Source organism: Geotrypetes seraphini, chromosome 17 (genome assembly GCF_902459505.1).
Source record: "Geotrypetes seraphini chromosome 17, aGeoSer1.1, whole genome shotgun sequence".
Classification (NCBI taxonomy): Eukaryota; Metazoa; Chordata; class Amphibia; order Gymnophiona; family Dermophiidae; genus Geotrypetes; species Geotrypetes seraphini.
Window position 1 is genome coordinate 34,236,347 of NC_047100.1, and position 26,717 is coordinate 34,263,063.

Sequence of the window (26,717 nt, forward strand, 5' to 3'; positions counted from 1 at the left end):
GCTTCATTTGCAAGCCTTGGTAAAATTGACCTTTATAACCTATCGGGAACAATAATATAAATTTGTTTTTAGGGCTTATTTAATGGGAATTACAGTGTCTAACTATTGTCCAAAATGTGCAGAACTGGCAACAACACTTGGCCGTATATTCTGGTCCTGCTGGTTTATTCAACAATTTTGGCTGAAGGTGACTTAAGATTCATCATTCCTTGGCATTCATTTATCACTCATCATCTAGTTTCCTTTTTTGAGGATTATTCTGCTTCAGTTTACAAACCCAGTAAAACTAAAAGGAACATTGCCTCCTTTTTTGTTTTTATTGGCCAAGAAAGCTATACTAATACAATGGACAAATGTCATTCTTCCTAACGTTACTCAATGGCAAAATATAGTCTAAGCAGTGATTCCCAACCTTGTCCTGGAGGACCACCAGGCCAATCGGGTTTTCAGGCTAGCCCTAATAAATATGCACGAGAGAGATTTGCATATAATGGAAGTGACAGGCATGCAAATCTGCTCCATGCATATTCATTAGGGCTATCCTGAAAACTCGATTGGCCTGGTGGTCCTCCAGAACAGGGTTGGGAACCACTGGTCTATGCCACAATTGCTATGGAGTGTCCTAAGGCAGATTGGACTAATCCTGCTCATTTGAGAACCTTTCCAAAAATCTGGGAACCTATTTGACTAAAAATGCCACATTGTGCTCTTAGTTGGATTTTTAAATGGTTGAATGGTTTGACCTTAATTGCATCTCAGTTCTATACATAAAAGTCAACCAAGTCTGGTTGGACCTTAATATCTTGCTTTGGGGAAGGGTGGTGAGGGGTTGGAGGGTAGGTACTAGAACAGGAGAGTTGGAGAAACATTGCCATTTCTTGAATGTAGTACAGCAGATATTCAGTATTAGTTGCTTGTGTATTGTTTCTTTGTATTGCTTTTATTAATAAAATTATAAAACAAAACAAAAAAATCTAACACATGACATAAGAACATAAGAATTGCTGCTGATGGGTCAGACCAGTTGTCCATCGTGCCTGGCAGTCCGCTCACGCAGTGGCCCTTAGGTCAAAGACCAGTGCCCTATTTGAGACTAGCCTTACCTGCATACGTTCTGGTTGAGCAGGAACTTGTCTAACTTTGTCTTGAATCCCTGGAGGGTGTTTTCTCCTATAACAGCCTCTGGAAGATCATTGCAGTTTTCCACCACTCTCTGGGTGAAGAAGAACTTCCTTACGTTTGTACGGAATCTATCCTCTTAACTTTAGAGAGTTCTCACTCATTCTCTCCATCTTGGAGAGGGTAAACAACCTGTCTTTATCTACTAAGTCTATTCCCTTCAGTATTTTGAATGTTTCGATCATGTCCTCTCTCTCTCTCCTCTTTTCAAGGGAGAAGAGCCCCAGTTTCTCTAGTCTCTCACTGTACGGCAACTCTTCCAGTCCCTTAACCATTTTAGTCGCTCTTCGCTGGACCCTTTTGAGTAGTACTATGTCCTTTTTCATGTACGGCAACCAGTGCTGGACGCAGTATTCCAGGTGGGGGGCGCACCATGGCCCGGTACAGCGGCATGATAACCTCCAATCTGTTCGTGATCCCCTTCTTAATCATTCCTAGCATTCTGCTCACTATTTTCATCGCTGCCATGCATTGCGCAGACGGCTTCATTGACTTGTCTACAAGCATTCCCAAGTCTCTTTCCTGGGGGGTCTCTCCAAGTACTGCACAGGACATCCTGTATTCACGTATAAGATTTTGGTTACCGACATGCATCACATTCCACTTATTAACGTTGAACCTCATTTGCCATTTCACGGCTCATTCCTTGAGCGTGTTTATGTCTCGCTATAGGTCTTCGCAATCCTTCTGTGTACATTTAGAAGGTTATAAACTAAATCACTTGTTAATGCTCTTGTCATTTTGTTGATCTCAAGCTGCAGCTAGCTAGGTAAACATCTTTGCAGAACGCTTAGTTCAGATCTGCCTGTAGCTCTCTCACCTTCTTGCAGCAGCGACTACCAAAAGCGCTGTTTCAAATCTAAAAATGGAACTTGCTAAAGATTTGCCTCCTTGTTTTCTTTTTATAACCTTCTACATGCTACCAGCGGCATTTCATAGCATATTTGTGAAGGAGATATATATCTATAGGCTGTAAAATGTACATGCACTGAAGTATTTATATTTTTCTTACCACAAACTGCAGCTTTTTACCCTTAACCTCACTTTAGAAACCTTACATTATGCCTTGGGCTGTTAACAAAAAAAATGACCATAGGAACATCACTTGCTCCATACAATATGACATGCCTAGTAAGCGGATAAAGAAAACAGACTGTGTCTGAAGCAATGTCATTGCCTGAGGGTCAGTTGAGTCTATAAACAATAGTAGAGGGGTTTTCTCATAGGCTTCATGAGCAGCGGTGCTTGACAACCAAAGTAAACTTGAAATAACAGGTTGCTAAATAAATCGTTGTCTGCCTAATTTTGACAGTAACAGTAAGGAGAATCAAATGTAAGCTGAGATCCTCTTTTTTGGCTAAAAAAAGCATACATGGTAGCAGAATTAGAAAATATATAAAGAAGGGTGACCAAAATAATTAAGTAACGTAAATCTGGCACCACCAACATACACAAGTCTCCTGAAAAAAGTGACCTTTTTGGTACATGTCAATGAACATGCTCAGAGAAATAGTGATATGATATGCCATCATTAGCAATTTAAATGTAATCCCTTATGCAAAAGGCAACCATCATAATTTCTTAAGAAAAGGTATCACATGTTTGTACTTAACCTAATCCATACAGTAATTGTATTGTCAAGTTTTCTACAACTTGTAGATGAATGATTCAATATCTCAGGAAGATCCACATATCCTACACTACAAATAGTCTCTCAATTTAAAAATCTAATTTGTCACTGAGTTTACCTGATCTCTAAATATTAACTCTGTGTCCAAAGTCACCTCCAAACATTTCCCTCTAGTAGAGATTGTTATGGGCATATTTGACACCATAATTCCAGCAGGGAATGAAGCAAAAGGAGCAGAAGTGATGTACAACAGCTCGGTCTTAGCTACATTAAAGACGTTCTGCAACTAACTGGAGAACTACCTCAGGGATGGGCATTTTCAAATTTAGCACAATTTGTATATCATCTGCTTATAGATAAGTTACATCCAACAATTTCAACAGTTGACATATTGCTGTTAACTACAAACAGAACTAAAATTCCTGACTGCTGATCCCTGTGGAATTCTAGCGGCAGTTGACGGTAGAGATGGACATGGTCCCCATCCCATCCCCGTGAGTTTCTTGTTGTCCCCGTCTCATTGCTGTAAGCTCTGCCTTAACGGCACAAGGCTCAAATACTTATGATTTTAAAGTATTTGAGCCGCCGTGGAGTGTCAACTAGCAGGCCTGCCCCATAAGTCTTCATTCTGCAGCGACTTCCTGTTACTCCAAAGGTGGGACACTGCAGAATGAAGGGTTCCAGGGCAGACCTGCTCACTGACGCTGCCCAAAGATGTAATATTACAGCGGCCAGGAGGAGGTAGGTAGGGGAGTAGAGTCATAACGGATTCTTCTGATCGTCATCCTGTGGCCTCCCCCGTTCCGATGCCTATGGTACAGGCCACTTTATAGTGCAGCTTAGTATAAGGGCCCCATTTAGAGCTCTTTTTCAGAGCACAATAAAGTGTGGACTCCTTGTATTCAAACAATTCACTCATGTTGTACAGAATCTGTCTGAAATGGCAAGATTCAATTTTGTTATCCAAGTGAAACAAACAATTTTGTTATCCATATGAAACAAACAAACAAAAAAAAAAAAAGCAAAACACTCTTGTAAAGAAAATCCAAGCTACACAATTTAAAAAAAAAAGAGAAAAAGGAAAAAGATGAAACATCAAGTTGGCCACAAGCTCTTTAAAAAGACCCAAGACTACATACGTTTGTTCTATCATGTATGTACATTTTATAACCATAATAAATTAAACTATTCCATTTTCGAATACCACCACTCAATTCCAGATCTTTTTTTATAGTTCTTCCAAATGACTTGGAATATTCACTTAAGCGGTAGCAAAACCAGGGTGAAGCTAAAGGTCAAGCAGTTATCTATGGTACCATTGTAAGTATGGCAAAGGGGCAGACTAGACAGGTCTGGTGACCTTTAACTCATCAACTGTTTTTGTCACAGCATGGCAATAAAAGCCGGTCTCTAGAGTAAAAAGATGACCTTTACTACACAAGCTTAAAATTGCTTTCCACAGGAAATCATTTTGAAACAGAAAAGGGTAGTACTCGTATTTCTTTACTGTGAGAAGTAAGCTATGTTTATAGCTTAATGTTTCCTATCTCTCTTAGATAAGAGAGAGTGGACTTCAACACTTCCAAATGGACCTCTGTAACTTAAAATGTTAAAGCAATATAAGCCATACTATTGCAGTGACCTATCGTTCTCTAATTGCCTCCATCAATATGCGAACTGTTTTACGATACCACCCGCAAATCCATTCTTTCAGTCTTTGTGGAATGCCCTTCCATTAGATCTTTGATTAGAGAACTCTTGAAAAATGTAAACCTAAACTTAAAACTTTTCTCTTTAAAGACGCCTATACTCTTTAGTACCAGCTTTTGCTTCTCAACCCCTTAACTCTTGTGTGAAGCCTTGAAACACCAAACCCTTCTTTTGAAGCGATCCCCACCCTGTCTCACCATTCTCCATTTTGCTTCGATGTATTTTTTTTTTTTAAACTTCCCCTCCCCAACTTCCCTTTTGTTCATGTACATCAATATGAATCAGTATTTTTAGTATTTGATAAGATATAGCTTTTATTTACCTTTTTTATTGCTTTCTTCAATCTCATTATATTGTATACCGTTTAGACACTTGTTTTGATAGATGGTATATAAAAAATAAAGGAACTTGAACTTGAAGCACTCCCCGAGAACATGGCAAGGTCTGATTTTAAACCTATGCCAAAGGCGGCACATGATTTAACAGGAAAAATAAAGTTCTTCTTCTTCAAACTATATCTAAACACCAAATAAAAATAAGCAAACATCTAGTTGACAAAATTAGTAATGCTACTTATTAAAGTTCTACAACAAAATGAAGAAAACCCCTTCCATTTTCTGATAAGACATTGAGGCCTGGATTCTATAAATCGTGCCATTATCAATGGCTGCCATAACAACCCCTGCCAATCGCTTGACGGCACCATTTATAGAATCACAGCTTTGTAAAAGGTAGGTCCCGGGTTTTCAAGGCCTACGTTTCTGGCAATTACCCTTCATATGAATCACATCTACGGAAGCACTTGTGCCGCCTAATGCCATTTCGGCATAAGCCACGCCTACAGTGGCATTAGGTACCATAAAGCACCTCCATAGGCATGATGCAGGCACTGTTAAGGCTCCAGTGCCTTCAATGTTTTTAATAGCATTTTAAACTTAAGTTAGGCACTGGTAGGGCGTCCACTGGCACCTTAATTAAGGCGCCATTTATAGAATATGGGTCTGACTGTCAAAGTCAGGCAATAAATCCCTCTATGAGCCCATCAGAACGCCTGGGCTGCTTCACAGATCAAAAAATCTGTAACAAAACTCATTTCAGTTATCAGTCCCAAAAAAAAAATCAAAAAAAAAAAATCAGATAAGATTAATATCAGATTAAATCAGATTTAGGAACTGATGACAAAATCCTGGATTATAGCTTAATTTATATACTATGGAAGGGCTTAAGGGTTTTGATGGTTCCATATTCCTTCAAGAAGGAGCTATTGCCTGATTTGATTTACAGAGTTCAAAATCTCAAATCTTTAATGAGACAGCAAAGTACTGAAAATGATTCATTTCTCTGGCTTATAAATTCAAGTTTTACTGTGATATTTACATCGGATAGAGGGACTCAGCGGCAAGAAGTTTCCAGAGCAGCCCTGCGTGCAGGAAGCTTCTAGGCTGGTAGGCCAACCCCAGGAGGCGCGAAAGGGTCAACCCAGGAGAGTCGCAGGGGTTTGGGGGTTTTTTTTGCCATTGGCGATCAAGTCTCAAGAGGGAGAGGGTACGAGGGTGGGGAGCTGCTGGACCCGTGATAGGGAGATAGGGAGGCTGTTGGACTCACAAGGGGAGTAGACCCGGAGGGTGGGAAGGGAGGCAACTCGTGGCAGATTCTTTCCTGCAGGAACAAGGCCATTCACTGCTCAATGGGGCAACCAGTCAACTTTTTCCCCCATTCCGGTGGGTTGCCCACACCTACTTGCTGCTAGCCGCAGGTAATAGTCACCATGTCATTCTCTAGACTCCATTAGAATCCCTGAAAACATTTCATATATGAAACCCATAGTATCAAGTACTTTATTCTAGGGGAGTAACTTTTTTTGACTGGAGATATTTGAGACAACGGCCTACTGAATTTTGAATCTGAGGATCATGATTTTGTGGACGCTGGAGCATTTTCATCCAGACAAGTGGTCTGTTTTAATTGGTCACAGCACACAGATACTGAGCACTTATGATTTATGAGGATTTATGGTGAACCAGAGTTTTAGCGACCCAAAGAAAGAAAATCAATAGCCACCCCTGAAGTGCTTATACGGTACATTCAACAGAGGCTATGTGTGGGTGACTATTTTGTCCGATGGTTCCTTTTACTTTCAAGTATTTTTAGTAGCTTAAAAAGCTGTCCTCCTCTTATTTGTAGCAAACAAGCTTCAAGAGATGGCACAAGCCACTCATTTATAAGTAACTTAAGTCACAAACCTAAATGTAGAAACTAGAGGGATGGATTTAGCCTCACATGCAGGTGGTAGCATAAACAGAATAGGTGGAGAAGCACAACGCTGTCCAAGTCAATGTCCATGCTTTTACCTCAAGAATGTACTTTTCCAGAGATCTGATGTCCTTCAAAGCTTCGGGGTCCTGATGAATAACCACCACTTGCTTCAGAGGATACTGTAAAAGTTATAACAAGAAGAAACATTCTCTTCATTTAGACATTAGATTTAAGAATTGGTCTATGAACCTGACTATTATAACACAAGTTCATTTTGTAAGCTACAGAAAAAAATTTAACTCTGACAGAAAAAAAAATTTTGAGTCTAACTTCTGATCACAGATCAAGACACTTTTTGAAATCATCTTCCCTAGAGATTTTCCCAGTAAAATCTTACACACCCATCCTTCCCCCCACCTCAAGTATCTTACTGGGGTATAACATTAAATAGCAAATGTATTGCATCTTATTTTTGTAGAGTGTGAGAAAGTTTACAATATTTTTTGTTTTCATTTTATGATAATACAAAGTTATGATAAGGACTAATTTAGCATTACTTGTGGGAATGTGTGCTTCACTATTACCATAAAAACACTTCTGTCCTAAAACCTCTGCAATAGCTAACTTAGAATAGGGTAGAGAATGAGAGGGGATGGTGCCTTATTGTTAATAAAGGTAGCCAGCATATAAGAACATAAGAAGTTGCTTCCACTGGGGCAGACCAGAGGTCCATCGTGCCCAGCGGTCCGCTCCCGCGGCGGCCCATCAGGTCCACGACCTGTGAAGTGGTTTCTGACTATTCCTGTAACCTACCTCCACTTCTATCTGTACCCCTCAATCCCCTTTTCTTTCAGGAACCTATCTAGACCCTCCTTGAATCCCTGTAGCGTGCTCTGGCCTATCACAGCCTTACTGAATCAGACCAATGGTCCATCTGGTCCAGTAGCCTGTCCTCTCGATGGCCAATCCAGGTCACTAGTACCTGGCCAAAACCCCAAAAGTAGCAACATTCCATGCTATAGACCCCAGGCAAACCGAATATCAAATGTGCTGTTACATTGTCATCTGATTTCTCAGGATGTCAGGAGTGAACAAAAAAAAATGCAAATGAACTGGAAGACAGGTGTAGGATGTACCGCTGCTTTAGCTGACCTTATGGACCTCACAAGTGAGACTAACATAAAAGAGGGCAAAAATGAACCTAAATATCTTACAGCACCCGTAAGACAAGACAGAATCTGCTGAGCAAACCGTAGTTTACAATAAAAATTAAAGGGTGAAATAAAAAAAAAAAGAAATACTAAGAGGAATAGAGCGATAAACAAAATAGACAACAATAAAATACTCTTTAAAAACAGAAAAATAAGAGTATAAGAAGGTAAGAGTTGCCCTACTGGGACACACCGAGAGTCCATCAAGCCCAGAATCCCTTTTCCAACAGTGGCCATCCCAGATCACAAGTACCTGGCAAGATTCCAAGGAGTAAAACAGATTTTATGCTGCTTATCCTAGGAATAAGCAGTGGGTTTGCCCAAGTCCATCTTAATAATGGCTTGTGGACTTAAGAAATTATCCAAACTTTTTTTAAACCCTTCTAGACTTACTGCTTTCACTGAACAAATTCCAGAGTTTAATTACATGTTGAGTGAAGAAATATTTTCTCTGGTTTGTTTTAAATCTACTAAGTAGCTTCATCGCATCCCCTAGTCCTAGTAGCTTTGGCATACGTATACAAGTAATTCATATCTACTTGTTCCACTCCACTCAGTATTTTATAGACCTCTTTCATATGTCCCCTGAGCTGTCTTCTTCAAGTTGAAGAGCCCCAACTGCTTTAGCCTTTCCTCATTGGGAGGTTGTCCCATCCCTTTTACCATTTTCATAGTCTCTAATTCCGCTATGTCTTTTTTGAGATGTGGTGACCATAATAGCACACAATATTTGAGGTGCGGCTGTACCATAGAGCGAAACAAGGGCATTATAACATTGCCATCTTTGTTTTCCATTCCTTTCCTGATAGTTCTTCACATTCTATTTACTTTCTTAGCCACTGCTGCACACCGAGCTGAGGGTTTCAACATATCTTCAACGATGATACCTAGATCCTTTTCCTGAGCAGTGACTTCTAATGTGGAACTCTGCATCACATAACTATAGTCCGGCTTCCTCTTTCCTACATGCATCACTTTGCACTTACTCACATTAAATGTCATCTGCCATTTTGATGCCCACTAGGAGAAAACTATGAGCTCGGTTCTCCAAAATGTCAGGAAGCAAAAACAAGGATCAGAAGACCTGCAAAAGTTGATAAGAAATTTAAATCACATTTGAAGAATTAATCCCCCTTTTACAAAAATGCGATGATTGTTTTTAGCGCAGGCCAAAGGCCCACTATCTGAACTTTAAAAAATAAGTGATGGCAAGCCCTTTTTTGAGCCCCTCCTGAAGAAAAGCCAACACCACTGCAACTGGTGCTTTCACTGGATTTGTCTCTCTCTGCCCACAGCAGCTCTGGAAACACTTCCAGACCTTTGCGTAGGCTGCCAAGGTGGACTATTTCTTAGATCTCAGCAGAGTAGCTATAACCACCTCTGAATAGCCTTTGTGTGCTAAGGCCATATGCTCAAGACCCAGATGACACGGAAGCTGGAGACCCTTGCCCCTCTATAGGCACATCAGGATCTGTATACTATGGCTGTCTCGGCCAGTCCAGTGCAACCAGAATTACTCGGCCGTCGTGAGACCTGACTCTTCAAAGTACTCTGCCTATCAATGCCATGGGGCAACACATACAGGAGCACTGTCTGAGGCTAGGGCTGAAGCAGAGCGTCCAAGCTGCTGCTTCCTGGTTCGTGTCTTTGACTGAAGTATTGAACTGCCTTCCTGTTGGCAGCTGATGCCATGAGGTCGAACTGAGGTCACCCCCAGAATCTCACAATGCTGATGAACCCTTCCTTGAGACAGCAACCTTTCCCCGGGTTCCAGCATCTGACTCCTCAAGAGGTCCACTTGCACACTGTCCACTTCTGCTACTTGTGCCGCTGAGAAAGCCAACAGGTGGTTTTCAGCCCACCGGAATAACATCTGTGCTTTCAACCGGAGTGGTGCACTCCTGGTGTCCCCCTGACAGTTAACATAGGCTACCGTTGTCACATTGTCTGAAAAAAAAGGAGGACTGTCCTCCCATAGTGCTCGTAAGGCCCACTGTATCACTCAGCGCCAAGTGATTTATTGACCAGCTTCTCTGGTATGGCAGTGGCTAGCCTTATCAATGGGATCTCCAGCCATATAGACTGGCATCTGTTGTATTATCCAGGTGGCTATACGTAATGGCATTCCACGAGATAGGGAATGTGACTCCAGTCACCAGTTCAGGCTGTGCCACACCACGTCTGTCCACGGTAAGGATAAGTCCAAGTCCACGGCAGCCATTTCTGTTAGTGGGGATGAAGAGGTGGTGTACAGCTAGATGACTCAAATATAAACCGAGACCCCCATTTTGGACCCAAAAATCTTGGTTTCTATTTGAGTATATACAGTAGCTCTCTGTTATATAATTACCATCACAGTGTGTTAGGTACAGAATTTAGATTCTGAGCCCACTAGGGACAGAATAAAGTATCATCTACATATAGTATAAGTAAACCGCCTTGTACCCACAGAAAGGCGTATATCAAATCTATGACCCTTTACCTTACCTTTGTATATTTTTCATATTTCATTCATGTAAACGTAGTCCTCATGGCTGTCCACAATACTGCAATGGAACTGCTCCATAGGGCCAAAACAAGCTACGTGCAGCTGGTATGTCTGTATAGGGCGCAAGGGAAGCTGTCCATTGGTTTCCCTTGCGCAGATGTCACCAAAGTGGACAGGGCAGGAGCACACCACCTCACATAGGGGCATGTCGCACAGGGTGCATTTGGTTCTTGCGACGCTCTTGCTGCCCCATTCTTTCCATCAGTGCATTTTTTTCCAGTGTGGCCGAACAGTAAGCCATCTTGAGCTATTCTGATTTGTGGTATCAAGTAGGTCATGTTTCTTTTAATTGTCCCTTGGCCTTCTTATCACCTTACCCCTGCCTCTTTATCAGGAAGGGAAGGATGGGTTGCTTACAACAGAACAACCTACCAACCTTTTTCCTACCTCATTCCTTTATATCTAACTCAAGAATGGCTGAATTCTGTCCCAGTATTGATTTATACAAGGCATCAACCCTCTGCTCACTAGAGAAACTTATTTAATTTTCTATACTGTTCTCCCAGGAAAGCTCAGAATGCTTTACATGAGTTTATTCAGATACTAGAGCATTTTTCCCCGTCTGTCCCACAATCTATCTAATGTACCTGGGGTAATGGCGGGCTTAAGTGACCTGCCCAGGGTCACAAGGAGCAGTGTGGGTTTGAACCCACAACCTCAGGGTGCTGAGGCTGTAGCTTTAACCACTGCACTACTCTAGAAATCAAAATGTAGCAAAAGTGAGCCAAGTAAAGGACAATCAAGCCACACTCTCCACAATTTCTTTCAATTCCTTTGAACCTTCCTCCCTCCATCTCTATATAATACCCTTTATTCTTGCAAAGCAAACTGTAATGTTTGTAAAATTTTGCAATTGTAATTAAAAGATCTAACAAGTTACAAGGTTAGATAATAAAATCTCAGGTTCTACCTTTATTGGAATAGTTTTCCTGTCACGGATCACACGGCCAAGTTCAATGACAGACTGCATCCGTGAAACTGCACTTTCAATTTGTTTGTCAATCAGATTCTCCCTGTATTACACAGAAAAACAAGCAGACAAACATCAACCAATATGTTGCAGGTGATGACATTATATTTGTTGACGTTCCTGACTTGCTCTATGGTGGCTATGCTCCTGTCATACCAAAACTTATATATAAAATGGTGTATTTCAAAAAAAACATCCAAGACTGAATTGAGACATCTATCTCATTACATCCTCAAAAAAAGTCAATCTTAGAGCCATTTTTGAACAATAAAAATGTCCGTTTTCCTTCAAAAATGGATGTTTTTGCAGAGCAGCCGTTTTCCAAACTGACACGTTCAACTTATAAACACGGTAAAGTTAGGCAACAAGAACATCTGTCTGACATTTTGAGAGAAATGGTCACACAGATGTCCCTGCAGGTCAGAGGGGCAGTTTAATGGTCAGTGCAGTGGACTTGAATGGAACTTAGGTACAATTCCCACCATAATCCTACTAGACCGAACTGTGCAACATTACAGTCACTTTCGCCCTGCAGGTATCTCCTATATTCAAGTACAGTAGGTAACCTGGTGATTTTGGAGGGCTCACAATTTCTACCACAAATGTACTAAGTCAAGTGGGATTTCGAGCTGGATCCTCTTGTTCAGTCCACTGCATTGATTACTAGGCTACTTCTGGGTACTACTAGTACTATTAATTATTTCTCGAGTGCTAACAGACGTGCGCAGTGCTGTACAGAGTCACAAAAGAGACAATCCCTGCTTAACAGAGCTTAAAATCTAAAAACAGACAAGATAGAAACAGGATGCCAGGGTGAGGGATACAGTTAGAGGGCAAAATCAGGTAGTTTATTCCAGGCATACAGGGCAACTAGATCAGGGGTGCCCAATAGGTCGATCGTGATCGACCGGTACATTGCCTTGGCGATCTACCGGGCTGATCAGCCTTCCTCTCCCCGTCAATTCTGCCATCAAAGAGGAAGTTCAGGCCAGCCAATCGCTGCCTGGCTGGGCCGGAACTTCTTCTCTGATGGCAGAATTGACGTCGGGGAGAGGAATGCTGGTCGGCCCGATGCAGGGAAGCAGGGAGAGCTTGGGACGGTGGCGGCTTTGGGGCCTGTTCCCCGATGGTGGCGCCAGTGGCTTGGGGGGGGGGGCAGGGAGAAAGAAAGAAAGAAAGGAGGCAGGCAGGGAGACAGAAGGGAAACAGAAAAAAATGAAAGGGGGCATGAAGAGAGAAAATAAGAAAGGGCAGGGAGAGAGGAAGAAAAAAATGGAATGAGGTCTGGAGGAGAGGAAGCATACAGGAGGCTGAAAGAAGGGCAGAAAGTGCAACCAGAGACTCATGAAATCACTGAGGTGACAGTGCATAGTGCTTTGACCTCTTTGAAAAAAACCCAGAATAGGAATGATAATTTAACATGTACTATGCGTACAGTGTGCTTTGTGTTTTAAAAAATTTTTTATTGTTGGTAGATCATTTTGACTTGGTCATTTTAAAAGTAGCTCGCAAGCCCAAAAAGTGTGGACACCCTGAACTAGATGAAAGGAACGAAGTCTGGAATTGGCAGTGCAAAAGAAGGGTACAAATAAAAGCAGATTATCTGAGGAATAGATTTCTCAGGGGGGGGGGGGTGTATATGTCTATGGCTGTTGTCTTGCAGTGGGTAACTAGATTTTAGGCATGCTGATATTGGGTTATGGGTTATGCTACCATTCTATAATGGAATCTGGGTGTCAAGCTGCTGTTACAGAACAGGCTCGCTCTACACTCCTCAAGATGTCTAAACGGAGGCCTCTACTTATAGAATTGCCCCCTATATATGTAATTGCAGATTTTATAAAATACACTCTCATATCTCTCATCTCCTTGAGCCTGCAGTCTATGCAAATCTTGCTGTGCCCATTTTTATGTGCATATATGGCCATGCAATTTTACAAAAAACCCTTTCCCATGGGTAAAAGGCTTTGCACATGCCAAAGAAAGCTCAATGCATTCTCCACTGAGCTCTAAGAATTTGCTATGAACTAACAGAGGCTGGAAGTCCAAAAGTGAAAGAAGAAACTGCCAGACTAAAACCCTCCTCCCTAATAAAATCAGATATCATTAATTGTTCTGCCTCGGCCACTGAATACATTTCTGTTGGATTTTTTCTTTTGTTAAGCACAGAGAGAGGGTAAACAGACAGTCATGCTTCCTATGAGATGAATGGAAGCACTGATATCTCTAGAACATTTAAATAAATTTATTCAATTAAACATTCCTATAATCAACAGATAATTAAGTCTATGGTTAATCATAAACAATTACCTTTCCATCACAGATCTCTTAAACATATGGGCACACCACTATGAGTGACACAGCTAACAAAAGAGCTGCTGGTACAGATGCTAATTAAGGAGCTATTTAGGCTTTTACACAACAAGAATAAATAGCTTGTTTAATGCATTTCTTGTGAACATTTAGAAACGAAAGGCTTAGAAACAAAGGAAGAACTGCAGACAAGGGTACAAGATGCAGCCTAATGTCACCACAATATATATTTTAATTAAGAAACCTAGCCTACATCTTGTACCCTTGTCTGCAGTTCTTCCTTTGCTTTGATTGTGCTTCACTGCAGACATATTTGGATTGTACTTTTGTTTTTGTAAAAACCTGGCTTACACCACAATAATTTAAAGGATCTCTACAAACAGTGGCTAGTAAGGAGGGGGTGCAGTCCATCCCGCGCGTGGTCTTCCTAAGGGCACCCCTCTACTCTCCACCCACGCTCACAAGCTCCTCTCCTTGCTGCGTGCACCCCTTGCCTTCCCCCGTACCTTTTTGGCGCTTTCTCTGACGTCAGTTCCAGGACCTGCGCCTAGAAGTGACATTAAAAGGAGCCGACGCCAACACGGGCAGCGTGCTGCTGATGCCAGAGAAGCTTAAAAGGGAAAGGGAAGGATTTGTGTGTACGCGCGGCAGCTCCAGAGAAGGAAAGAAGGGAAAAAAACAAATTCCTCCTACTCAGTTTCAATCATTTGGAACTCACTGCTACTGAACATCAGATCATCTGCTAAAAATCGGTTAACGACCAAAAGTACAGGTTTCTGAAACAGCTTTCCAATGAGAAGCTGAGTTACAAGCCATATTCCACTGCACCTAAAACGTTCAATATACATCCGACACTGCCAAGTTAGTTCTAAGGCTGTATCTCGGTGAATCCTTGGGAAAAACTTGTTGAAAGGGACATGCCTTACAATGCTTCTAAATTCCAAATATTAATCCATCGTTAGAACTACGATTACAAAGATAGCCAACAACCCTGCGAGTTTGAATCAGGAATGAGCGCAGCGAGGCACTTTCTATGCAGAATTGCCCCTCTGCCATGCTATTCTCTGGCCAAGAGTTGATAGTAAAATTGATAGCCTTCATAAAGCAGCCATTTTTCTCATAAACCGCACTTCTTACCTCACTTGGGGAAGCATTAAGTAGTGAATACTAAGGGAATCCTTTTCTTGAACAGAAGAGGGGTCAATCAAAGTCCTCAAGTTCTGGTACATCATTTCTGTAATAAACGGTGTGAAGGGTGCCTGTTGATGTCAAAAATATTTGGTTAAAAAACATATTATAGTTTAAAAGGCTCAAGAGAATATCACTCTCTAAATTCATGATTTACTAACGTAGCACTTTGAAAAATTAGATCCCTAATGAACTTTGCATTGCAATAGAACCCTTTTTGTATGGATTTACTCTCCCTGGTTTTTATAATGTTAGAAGTACAAATATTTTATAATAAAGTAAACCAAAGTCCTGCTAAGAATGATGGAACAACCCAACGTAGTAGCACCATAGAAATAAGTAGAAGCAAAGCCATCCCTGCTGTAGTACGACTGCTCTGTATGTTTATGTTTTATTCACATTTGTTTTGCCACTTAAGCATATTACAGATCTAAGAGTTTTACAATACAACACAGATAAATTAGGAAAGGGACTCCATTGTGAGAGGAAAGCTAGAGATAAGAGAGATATAACATAAGTGGCTCAGGCCAGACCCATGAGCTGGTACTATGTCCTTGATGCATGTAGTGTATCACAATTTTGTAGAACTGGACAAAGTTCCCTCTTTATCTAAACTTATTTTTCCCCAAAGGATATTTAAATTCTCAGCTTTTCTGTGACAGTTGGTTTGAATAAACTGGGATTTTTTATATGTAACAAGTCCTCTCTGAAGAAAGTAGCTTTTCAGCTATACAACTGGGCTATGTGATATACACTCCTCCCTCCTTATTCGCAGTTTCGACTATTTGTATTTTTTGGTGCTGGGACCCCATAGTGAATCGACCTTACCTGGTGGTCTAGCGATGACACGGGGCAGGAGCGATCTTCCTAAACTCCTACCCTGTGCGGAGCCCATCATTGAAAATGGCTGTTGTAAATTCCTGTGACTCACGGCAGCCAGAACCGACGGCTCTGTACGGGGCAGGAGTGTAGGAATATCGCTCCTGCTCCAAATCACCGCTAGACCACCAGGTAAGGTCCGGGATGCAGGAGGAAGGTGGGGGTGGGTCAGAGTCAGCCCAAAAGTTATTTGCAAATTTTCCACATTTGCGGGCCGGCTCTGCCCCTAACCTCCGCGAATACGGAGGGAGGAGTGTACTTCCAATGTCAATTATATACAGGTACTTTCTCTGTCCCTACTGGCTAAACTTCATTGGCTTCCAATATTTTCCAGGATACACTTTTAAGGACATGCACCCAGAAATGCCATTTAGAGTCAACGCACCTACACCACCTACTCTCACCAGAGCTGCTTGGTGGATATGTTTTTTGTCATGTCTATATTGTAAATGATGCAATCTTTGCCCGTCTTGATTATATTGTGGATGTACTTTGTAACCTGTTCTGGGCTCCTTTGGGAGGACGGGCTGAATAAGTGAGCAAATAAATAAATGTGCGTGTTTAACTTTTAAGATTCTCTTTGGCATATGCTCTCTACTTGTATCTCTTTCCTGGAACTCTCAAAGACTGGGTCTGGTCAGGACTATGCAAAAATTTAAACTGTCTTTTCCTTCCCTTTAAAGGTATCGCTTCTATTGGTCACCTCAGGATCCCACAACTGAAAAAAGTCTCTCAAGGAATCCATAAGCTGAAACAGAAATACAGGAGAGCCATACCAGGGAGAAGCAAGTAACATTAATTTCTAAAATCAGAATAATGAACAGTGCTCACAGACCACCTCCCAAATAGAAAAAAAATACCAGAATTGCAAACATAAAAGCATACAACCTCTACACATCCAATGTATCATCCAATGGGATCATTAAAGTATCAAAACAATTATAATAAATAAATAAAAACCCAACAAAATACCTCCCAAGTTCCCCAAACTCGTACAGTACTGTAAACAATCACCATCACAGAGGTTTTGGCTCATATAACCTCCCATTACCCATACATCAATAGGTCCCCACAAGAAGCCTTCCCAGCCTCATCTTACCCCCTCCCTCCTAAGCTGCACAGTTCCCCACCTCGCAGTATGCAACAGTAAAATGATCAACACACTGGAGTTGTCAAACATTCATCTCTCGCCACATGTGGACACAGACAGTACAAGTCTGTCCGGCAGCAGCCTCTGTTCCCCCACACTGGATTTGGCCACTCTTGATCTTTCACTATTTGCGGGACAAACCATTCAAGTCTGCCTAGCATCAGCCTCAGCTCCCGCTATTCTTGCCCAAGGTACAACAGCCATGTTGCGTTTCCATTTTCTCTCTTTCTATTTAAGCATCTCCTGTGTCTATTCTTCTACAACAGCTGACTTACCAGAACAGCAATGTGTCTTCGTAGTACATCTAAGAAGGCCCTTCCTAAACATTTGGGCCTTTGGCACATGCCTAGTTTGCCTATGCTTTATCCCTGCCCTATCCCTGCCCTGACCACTGGCAATAAGCGAACTCCCATGTACAGGTTGTAAAAGCTTTTCTAAAAAAAAAACAAAAAACAACCCAAGCAAAAAAGCATGCATTCAACAGCAAGCACTGTCATAAGATCCTCATGTGAAAATTACAAGTTTCCTTTCTCTCAACAAAGACATCTTCAAATTGTACAGCTTTCACACACTCTGAAAATCAATATTTAATCACTTTTATGACACTCTCAACCTTCAGAAAGCACACACAGACTTCAGCCTCTTCTATACTACTGCGCAAGTCCCAAGGCTCCTTAATTATCATAATGCAGTTCCTTGAAATCCCCTCTTACCATTAGCCTGCACATAGAGAACAGAATACTAAACAAGGTTTCCAGAGCCATAATGCAGTCTTCGTTGCCATTTTCACCCTGTTCAAAATATTCAAAAAAGGAAGACAAGATATAGAAGAGAAAGTAATTTATCATGCCACAAGTCTGACATGTAACAAGTATCATAATGCAGTGTTTGAGGATTCTAGTACCTAGCACTTGCCAAATAATTTGAACACTTGAAACGCTGATAAGGACTTATAGGAAGTAACTGAATTGTCATTTTTAAGTACATGGGCCCACATACACAAGTAAGTGGTCTGTTTAAAATAAAGATCAGGGTAAAAGTAAATATCGTGATATGGTGGCTTTGCCAGCAGGGGTGTAGTTCACAAGTATACACAGATTATACAATAATCTAATCTATGTGTGTATTTAAGAATTATAGGTGCAGACATGTATACCTGTTCCAGGACAAACGGCAAGTTACAACAAGAAAGGGACGGCAAGTTACAACAAGAAAGGGATTCAAAAGCACAGTGATGAAACGCAGCAGGAAAAAAAGCACAATAGGCCCCAAGTATTGGTATGAAGGAACATGATTTAGCATAGTTACTCACCTGTAGCAGATGTTCTCCGAGGACAGCAGGCAGATATTTTCACATATGGGGCGATGTTGTCCACAAAGCCTGACACAGACGTACCAAAGTGTACCGTCACTTTAAAACTTTAGTACTGTCCATACTAGCACCGACGACGGCTCATGGGACCTTCAGTTCCATCCAAAAACTAAGAAGCCAGCTACGAGAGGTGAGAATATACTGCCTGCTGTTCTCAGAGAACACTTGCTACAGGTGAGTAACTATGCTTTCTCTGAGGAAAAGCAGGCAGTATATTCTCACATATGGACTTCCAAGCTGCCAGGTCCATGCCTCTAGGAAAAGGGTGAAATCCCTGAGGATGGAGGGCTTTTAAAGAGAAAATACATTTTTGAGAACTGCCTAACCAAACTGATCGTCTAATCTAGAATGTTGATCTAAGCAGTTATGAGAAGTAAATGTGTGGACTGAGGAACAAGTAGCCACTTTGAGACGTCCTGAATGGAAGTGGAGTATAAATGGGCACTGGAAGTGGCCATAGCTCATATTCTATTAACAGTGATACGGCCTGCACAAAAGATCACAGTCAAACCAAAGTGGTTCTCTCAGGGTTTCCGCAGTTGGCATTGTGCTTGTTGCGGGTTTCCGGGTCTCGCTGGTATGGGGCCATATTCTATCCATGAAGCTGCCCTGGCCCTCAAGTTCAGTGCGTCTTTAATCCCTGCTGATAACTGAGGAGATACACGGAGGCAACAGTCTCATTCAACCACCATCCTATGGATGCCTTTGAAGATGCTTTCCCCTTGCCTTTGGCCTCCAAAGAGAATAAGGTAAATGATTTGTATATGTATAATGGACATCTCAGAAACAATCTAGTTCTGTATGTAACACCATTACTAAGCTCTTTAGTCATAACTCCAGCAGGGCAGTGTTACTCCTTGTCTATAGTTCATATATTATACCATCATTACTGAAGTTAATGTTCATATGTCCATCAAAGCTGCTCATTTAAACTGCTCTGAATTGATTTCATAGTCATTAGTTAGCAGTATAAAAGCTTTAAATAAACAGTAATAAACAAGAGAGCTTATCTGACATATGAAATTCATCCATCCTTCCAAGGTACTAGCAGATAGCATAGCTGGCTTTAAGAAGGGTTTAGACAATTTCCTGGAGGAAAAAGTTCATAGTCTGTTATTGAGAAAGACAGGGGGGAAGCCACTGCTTGCCCTGGATTGGTAGCATGGAACGTTGCTACTCTTTGGGTTTTGGCCACCATGAGAACGGGCTACTGGGCTTGATGGTTTATTATCTTAGGCAAAAAGGAATGAACTGGCTGGACTACCATCTTTTCCCTACGAACTACAAGGAATGGCTCTCTGCATGACAAGGTTTGCAACTCGGAAATTCACCGACCAGATTGCTAACAGGAAAATTGCCTTCAGCACCACGTTTCACAGTTGCTATAAAGAGCAGCTCAAAAAGCAGACAAGACAAAGTTTATATCCTAAGCAGGGACCATAGAATGCCTCAAGGGCCTAATGAATTTAATCCCAGATGATGTACAATATCTGAAACAGGCAATTTAATTTGAACAGAACCCTAATAACAAGCTAAACCCAAAGTCTGCACATTAAGGATGGATAAGGCCAAACCGTTACCTAGCCCACCCTGCAAAAACTCAAAATTCTCAGGGACCCTTGCCCTCAAAAGGCACCTTCTGCGTTTCTGGGCACCACGCTTCAAAGGTTCTTCAGACACAAACGTACACCAAGGACATGGACCTCCTCTTAGTACTGGGCATGGGTGGCAATCTCTTTGCCACAGTAACCTGTTTCCCACAAGTGCACCCTTTCTAGGATAAGCAGCATAAAATCTGTTTTACTCTTTTGGGATCTTGCCAGGTCATTGTGACCTGGATGTGCCACTCACTAGCAACCAATCAGGTTAAAAAAATTATGATTGATCAAGAGTCTCGGTCAGAGAGACCAATCAGAAGTTTTTTTTAACCTGATTGGTTGCTAGTGAGGATTAAAAGATGCCATGTTTAGTACGCTGAGCAAGCAGAGGAAGAGATCACTTCAAAGTAAGCTAGCAATGCATTGTTTTGTTGGAGGTTCTTTAGTTTATATCGTTGGCCTTGTTAACTCAGACTTCTGTCAAATAACATATGGAACTGAATAGTATATTTTCCCCTGCAACTGTTTGATAGACGAAAGCTTTTTATGCCTGTGATGTGCACTAAGTCATAATAAATCACACTCACCACAAACTGAGGCTTTTCCTTTCGTCTTCCTTAAGCACATTGGCATTTTTTTGTTTTGTTTGGTGGAAAACTTGAAGTATATTGGAGTAGATTTCTGTGCCGTTCATGGAGGAGAGTGTTTATGAGCAACTTGAAAAACTGAAGGTGGACAAAGCAATGGGACCAGACGGGATCCATCCCAGGATACTAAGGGAGCTCAGAGATGTTCTGGCGAGTCCTATTAAAGACTTGTTCAACAAATCTCTGGAGACGGGAGTGATTCCTGGGGATTGGAGGAGAGCGGATGTGGTCCCTATTCATAAAAGTGGTCACAGGGATGAAGCAGGAAACTACAAGCCGGTGAGCCTCACTTCAGTTGTTGGAAAAATAATGGAAGTGTTGCTGAAAGAAAGGATAGTGTACTTCCTTGAATCTAATGGGTTACAGGATCCGAGGCAACATGGCTTTACAAAAGGTAAATCATGCCAAACGAATCTGATTGAATTTTTCGATTGGGTGACCAGAGAGCTGGATCGAGGACATATGCTAGATGTAATTTACTTGGATTTCAGCAAAGCCTTTGATACAGTTCCTCATAGGAGGCTGTTGAACAAACTTGAAGGGCTGAAGTTAGGACCCAAAGTGGTGAACTGGATTAGAAACTGGCTGTCAGACAGACGCCAGAGGGTGGTGGTTAATGGAAGTCGCTCGGGGGAAGGAAAGGTGAGTAGTAGAGTCCCTCAGGGTTTGGTTCTGGGGCTGATCCTGTTCAATATGTTTGTGAGCGACATTGCTGAAGGGTTAGAAGGAAAAGTGTGCCTTTTTGCAGATGATACCAAGATTTGTAACAGATTAGACACCAAAGAGGGAGTGGAAAATATGAAAAAGGATTTGCAAAAGTTAGAGGAATGGTCTAATGCCTGGCAATTAAAATTCAATGCAAAGAAATGCAAAGTAATGCATTTGGGGATTAATAATCGGAAGGAACTGTATATGCTAGGAGGAGAGAAGCTGATATGCACGGACGGGGAGAGGGACCCTGGGGTGATAGTGTCCGAAGATCTAAAGGCGAAAAAAGAGTGTGACAAGGCAGTGGCTGCTGCCAGAAGGATGCTGGGCTGTATAAAGAGAGGCGTAGCCAGTAGAAGGAAGAAGGTGTTGATGCCCCTGTACAGGTCATTGGTAAGGCCCCACTTGGAGTATTGTGTTCAATTTTGGAGAACGTATCTGGCGAAGGACGTAAGAAGACTTGAGGCGGTCCAGAGGAGGGTGACAAAAATGATAGGAGGCTTGCGCCAGAAGACGTATGAGGAGAGACTGGAAGCCCTGAATATGTATACCCTAGAGGAAAGGAGAGACAGGGGAGATATGATTCAGACGTTCAAATACTTAAAGGGTATTAACGTAGAACAAAATCCTTTCCAGAGAAAGGAAAATGGTAAAACCAGAGGACATAATTTGAGGTTGAGGGGTGGTAGATTCAGGGGCAATGTTAGGAAATTCTACTTTACGGAGAGGGTAGTGGATGCCTGGAATGCGCTCCCGAGAGAGGTGGAGGAGAGTAAAACTGTGACTGAGTTCAAAGAAGCGTGGGATGAACACAGAAAATTTAGAATCAGAAAATAAGATTAAATATTGAATTAAGGCCAGTACTGGGACTTGCACGGTCTGTGTCGGTATATGACCGTTTGGTGGAGGATGGGCTAGGGAGGGCTTCAATGGCTGGGAGGGTGTAGATGGGCTGGAGTAGGTTTTAACAGAGATTTGGGCAGTTGGAACCCAAGCACAGTACCGGGTAGAGCTTTGGATTCTTGCCCAGAAATAGCTAAGAAGAAAAAATTAAAACATTTAAATTGAATCAGGTTGGGCAGACTGGATGGACCATTCGGGTCTATATCTGCCGTCATCTACTATGTTACTATTTAATACAGCACAATCTTACGTAAAGATACGATACACACATAGGCAGAAAAAAAAGGAAAAATGCCTTGAAAATATTAGTCCTGATGCAAGTGTATGTGCAGTTTGCCCCCCTTTTTAATACATCAATTTTATGCCTGCCATAACGTTAAAAGCCAAGATACCACTATTATAGTACTAAGCTAAGAAGATTTGTCAAACAATTTCTCACAAGTGACTACTATGTCCATTTATACTACAACAATATCTATAAATCTGTGGGCGTCTTCCTGCAAATATTTAAAAGTAAGAATCCAGCATACCTTTAACCTTCGGCGATTCATCCGGACGTACCAGTTTGTTAGCATGTCAACAAATCTAACTAGCCTTGGCACTACAGTGTACAGTCTGTAAGCTATGAGCAAAAGAAGAAAAAATGCCTTAGAAAAAACAAGGTTATATACAGACCTTTCTATTCTATGAGCATCGGGAGCAGCGCAGGCCATTCAGCGCTGCTCCCTCGCAGTTTCATAGAAGCAGGGGTAAATCTGACAACACAAAAACTTTAATTTTCAAACATTTCAAATCTGCAAGAATTTCATATTTAAAATGAAAGCAGCCCCAATATTTTTTTCTTAACTTAATGATATTGGTAACAATATTTGTAACACAATTCTGCTTTATACACCTGCAAATCTATTCCTAGAAAATAATATTTATATATAGAATAAATACTGGTCAGGTTTGAGAAACTTCTACAACCTCTGAATGGAAAAGATAGAAAAGTTAATTACAAAAATCCCTCAGCTCATTAATTACTTAGCAAAAAGAATAAAACTACATTTTATCAACCATTATTATCTATTCGGGATACGCCACTGATCCAACAGAAGAAATCCTAGCTGAATGAAGTTCTTGTGCATTTGAGTTTATAACAAAGAAATCATAACTGCAGAATGATATTCCAACAGAATGACAGAAAAAACCCCAACTGCTTTAGCCTTTTTGCTAAAATTGAAACCAGACAGGCATACCTGCCATCTCAATCTTGAAGAACTGAATTAGTGACTGCGTGAAAGAAAGAATCCACTTATCCATGATGTTCTTGCTTTCCTTAGATGTGTTTTCATTGTAAAATAACTCAATTCCATCTTCCTATGAGAGTTAACAAAAAATATTAAATGTTTAAAAACAAAGAGCCATTTTGTCCTTCAAAATGTTTTCTCATTTTCAGTTGTATTACTTGACACATGCTAATTCTAGTTGAATATATATTTTATGTACGTTGAAAAAAAATGTAAAATGTCTAACAATTGCCAAATAAACAAGAATTGTTAAGCCTAACGCCCTGACATTGAACGACCACCATTCGTATAGACCCCAATATACTTTGTCCACTCTAAGTTATTTTCAGTCATAAATATATTTAGGATCTCAGACATGTCCCGAGCCTTTGCACTTTTTTGTGTGTTTTTACAAAAAAAGTTCTTCCACAATGGCATTTCCATCTACAAAACGTATTTAACAAATCAAATGTGCATCCTTATTATTATCCATGGTCTCATCAAACTGCAAGCCAAATTCCCTCTCTTTTAGTTTTTCAATCAATTGGTCATTGAGGTCTTCTGACATATGTTGAATTCTCCAAGTGATAGTATTATTAGATAAAGGTACATTTGAAAGTACTTTCCCTGCAGATTTGCCTATCATAATGTTCACCATATCTATAGCAGCAGGTAGAATCCGTTGTTTTACCACCTTTCCTCTCATGAAATGTAATAATCAAACATTCTATGGTCCTCTCTAACTAGCATTTCAACTAGCAGATAAAGGCCAAATGGCCCATCTGCAGCATCCACTATCTCCTCCTCTCCCTAAGAGATCCCACGTGCTTGTTCTTTGTATCCACCACCTCTACTGGGTGACTATTCTACCACCCTTTCTGTAAAAAAGTATTTCCTTTGATTACTCCTGAGCCTATCACTTCTTAACCTCATTCGGAGTTTCTTTTCAATTGAAAGAGACTTGCCTCACGTGTAGTTATGCCACATAGATATTTAAACGTTTCTATCTTATCTCCCCTCTCCCGCCTTTCCTTCAAAGTATGCATATTGAGATCTTTAAGGCTGTTCTCATACGCCTTATGACAGACCATCAACGATTTTAGTTACCTTCCACTGGACCCACTCCATCCTATTTATATCTTTGTGAAGGTGCGGTCTTCAGAATTGTACCCAATATTCTACATGAGGTCTCACCAGAGGTATCAACACCTCCTTTTTCCTACTGGCCATTCCTCTCCCTATGCAGCTTTCGCTAGCGCCTTTTCAACCTGTTTGGCCAACTTAAGTATTTAGTGAGATTTCAGTGCTCCTCTTCCTAAACCTAACTTTGGTTATTCTATTTGTTCAAAGAATGCAACCACGGTGTCTCAGTGCAAATCTTTATATATTACACTGCCAATCATTCTTGAATTATCCCCAATTTGGTTTTCTTACTCCTTTTACCTCTTTCATTTATAGATTTAATTTGATGTTGCACAAGGTGCTAAACTGTCTCACTTTTCTAGCTTTCTGGAAAGAAAGCTTACTGCTGCTTTTGCATATAACCAGTGCAGCAAGGGAAAAGTCATCTAGAAATAGAATGTAATTCAGGCTTAAAGAACAAATGTGAACATTAAGGAAATAATTTTAAAAAGCAGTAAGAGCTATAATTTTATCAAGATTATTCAAGTGTCAAGTCTATAAGCTTTATGTCACATAAAAGGACGATGATTCTTCTAGTACTGTAATAACTTCTTCACTTAATTGTCTTCCTCTATCCTTTTCCTAAATCAAGTTGTTCTACTCAGCCTTAATTCAAAAGTTAAAGTTAAATTTCAATATCTAGTCTATATCACATCAGAACATGCACATATTTAATACACCTAAGCAGAAAATTTGGTAAATGTCACCAGCTAAATATAAAAAGTGAAGGGGGGAAAATAATGTCAAAAGGTTTTCTTAGGAAATGCTTAAGCAATTCACATTGGTTAGAAAATTTTGCCTGAACATATGATTTAGGGTAACCCTTACCTAAAAATCTCTTGAGTACCTAAACAGAGCAGTATTCATATTCCTCAACTGTAGTACAAATAAATCTTCATCTAAAAAACTGAGGTGAATATGTTCTTCTTGAGTGTCAACACCTGAAGGAGCCTGATGTGGCAAACCTATGTTAACAAGTCTGAATATAACCACTCGAACGTAGACCTAGAGAAATATTCCAAGGGAGAAGAAAGGGGTCTGAATCTAAGCCTGAGCCTAGGTAAACTCCAATGCTTCTGATGAGGCATTCCTCAACTGAGAATGTCTGGACACACATGAACGTCTGTGACTAAGGAGGTTTCCTCACCCAATGCGCCCGCAGCTATTGCCAGAACCTCCGAAGGTACAAATTCACGGGTAACTTAACCTATGATTATATTGGTGCTACCCATAGTTAAGATGACCCCAGTTTTACAGATTTTTTAAAACAAGATTCTCAACTTATTCTCAAGTATATATTGTACAGTATGTGACTTTTTTCCCCTTATATTAGGGTATAATACCTTATGAAGCCTCAAAATGTTCTGCATGAGAAAACGGTATGCATTGTACCAAGGCAGGAAAACATCCTTCAGCACATCACGAACACCATCTTCCTTGAATCTCAAGTTCTCTGCTCTTACCACAGGAGAATTGATGAGGTATAATCTGGATGAAAATTACATAGAATAAGAAAATTTCACAATTTTTAGGCAACATCTCTGTGCAGTTTTATGCTGGTTCAATAAGTATTATCACAACCTGCAAAGAATTACATTTTCTGCAGAACCAATACAGCTTCTAAGACTCTGCAGTATATAATAACAAATACATCAAATCTCAAATCTGCAGACCACGACGCTCAACTACAAAACATTCAGGAAAGAACTGAAAATTTGTCAAATGATTACATTACATTACATTACTGATTTCTATTCCACCTCAACCTTGCAGTTCTGGGCGGATTACAAAGGAGACATCTGGAATTTTCCAGAAGAGTTACAAGAAGAAGAACATTTCCAGAGGAGTTACAAGAAGAATGGTGTTGTATAGTTTAGGGAATAGGATATGGCAAGGATCCAACCAAACCGTATCCCGATCCCAGATCCCGACGTATACTATAGCTATCAATCTTGTAATCTCCCTGGGAATGCCCAGGCTCATTTCTTGTTGTAAACCGCCT

The 26,717-nt window shown here is 40.9% G+C and overlaps 1 protein-coding gene across 4 annotated transcripts in view; it reads right to left on the reverse strand.

Annotated features, from left to right (window-relative positions):
- Positions 1 to 26,717, reverse strand: part of IARS1 (isoleucyl-tRNA synthetase 1) — a 194,191-nt gene that overhangs the window by 70,730 nt on the left and 96,744 nt on the right. For all 4 annotated transcript variants that reach the window (XM_033925926.1, XM_033925929.1, XM_033925925.1 and 1 more), the window contains 7 exons: positions 26,059 to 26,203; positions 23,504 to 23,624; positions 22,793 to 22,884; positions 17,748 to 17,825; positions 14,955 to 15,076; positions 11,445 to 11,547; positions 6,871 to 6,954 (listed from right to left, as the gene is read on the reverse strand). In XM_033925926.1, the coding sequence (XP_033781817.1) occupies positions 6,871 to 6,954; positions 11,445 to 11,547; positions 14,955 to 15,076; positions 17,748 to 17,825; positions 22,793 to 22,884; positions 23,504 to 23,624; positions 26,059 to 26,203 (745 nt within the window). The remainder of the gene's footprint in view (positions 1 to 6,870; positions 6,955 to 11,444; positions 11,548 to 14,954; positions 15,077 to 17,747; positions 17,826 to 22,792; positions 22,885 to 23,503; positions 23,625 to 26,058; positions 26,204 to 26,717) is intronic.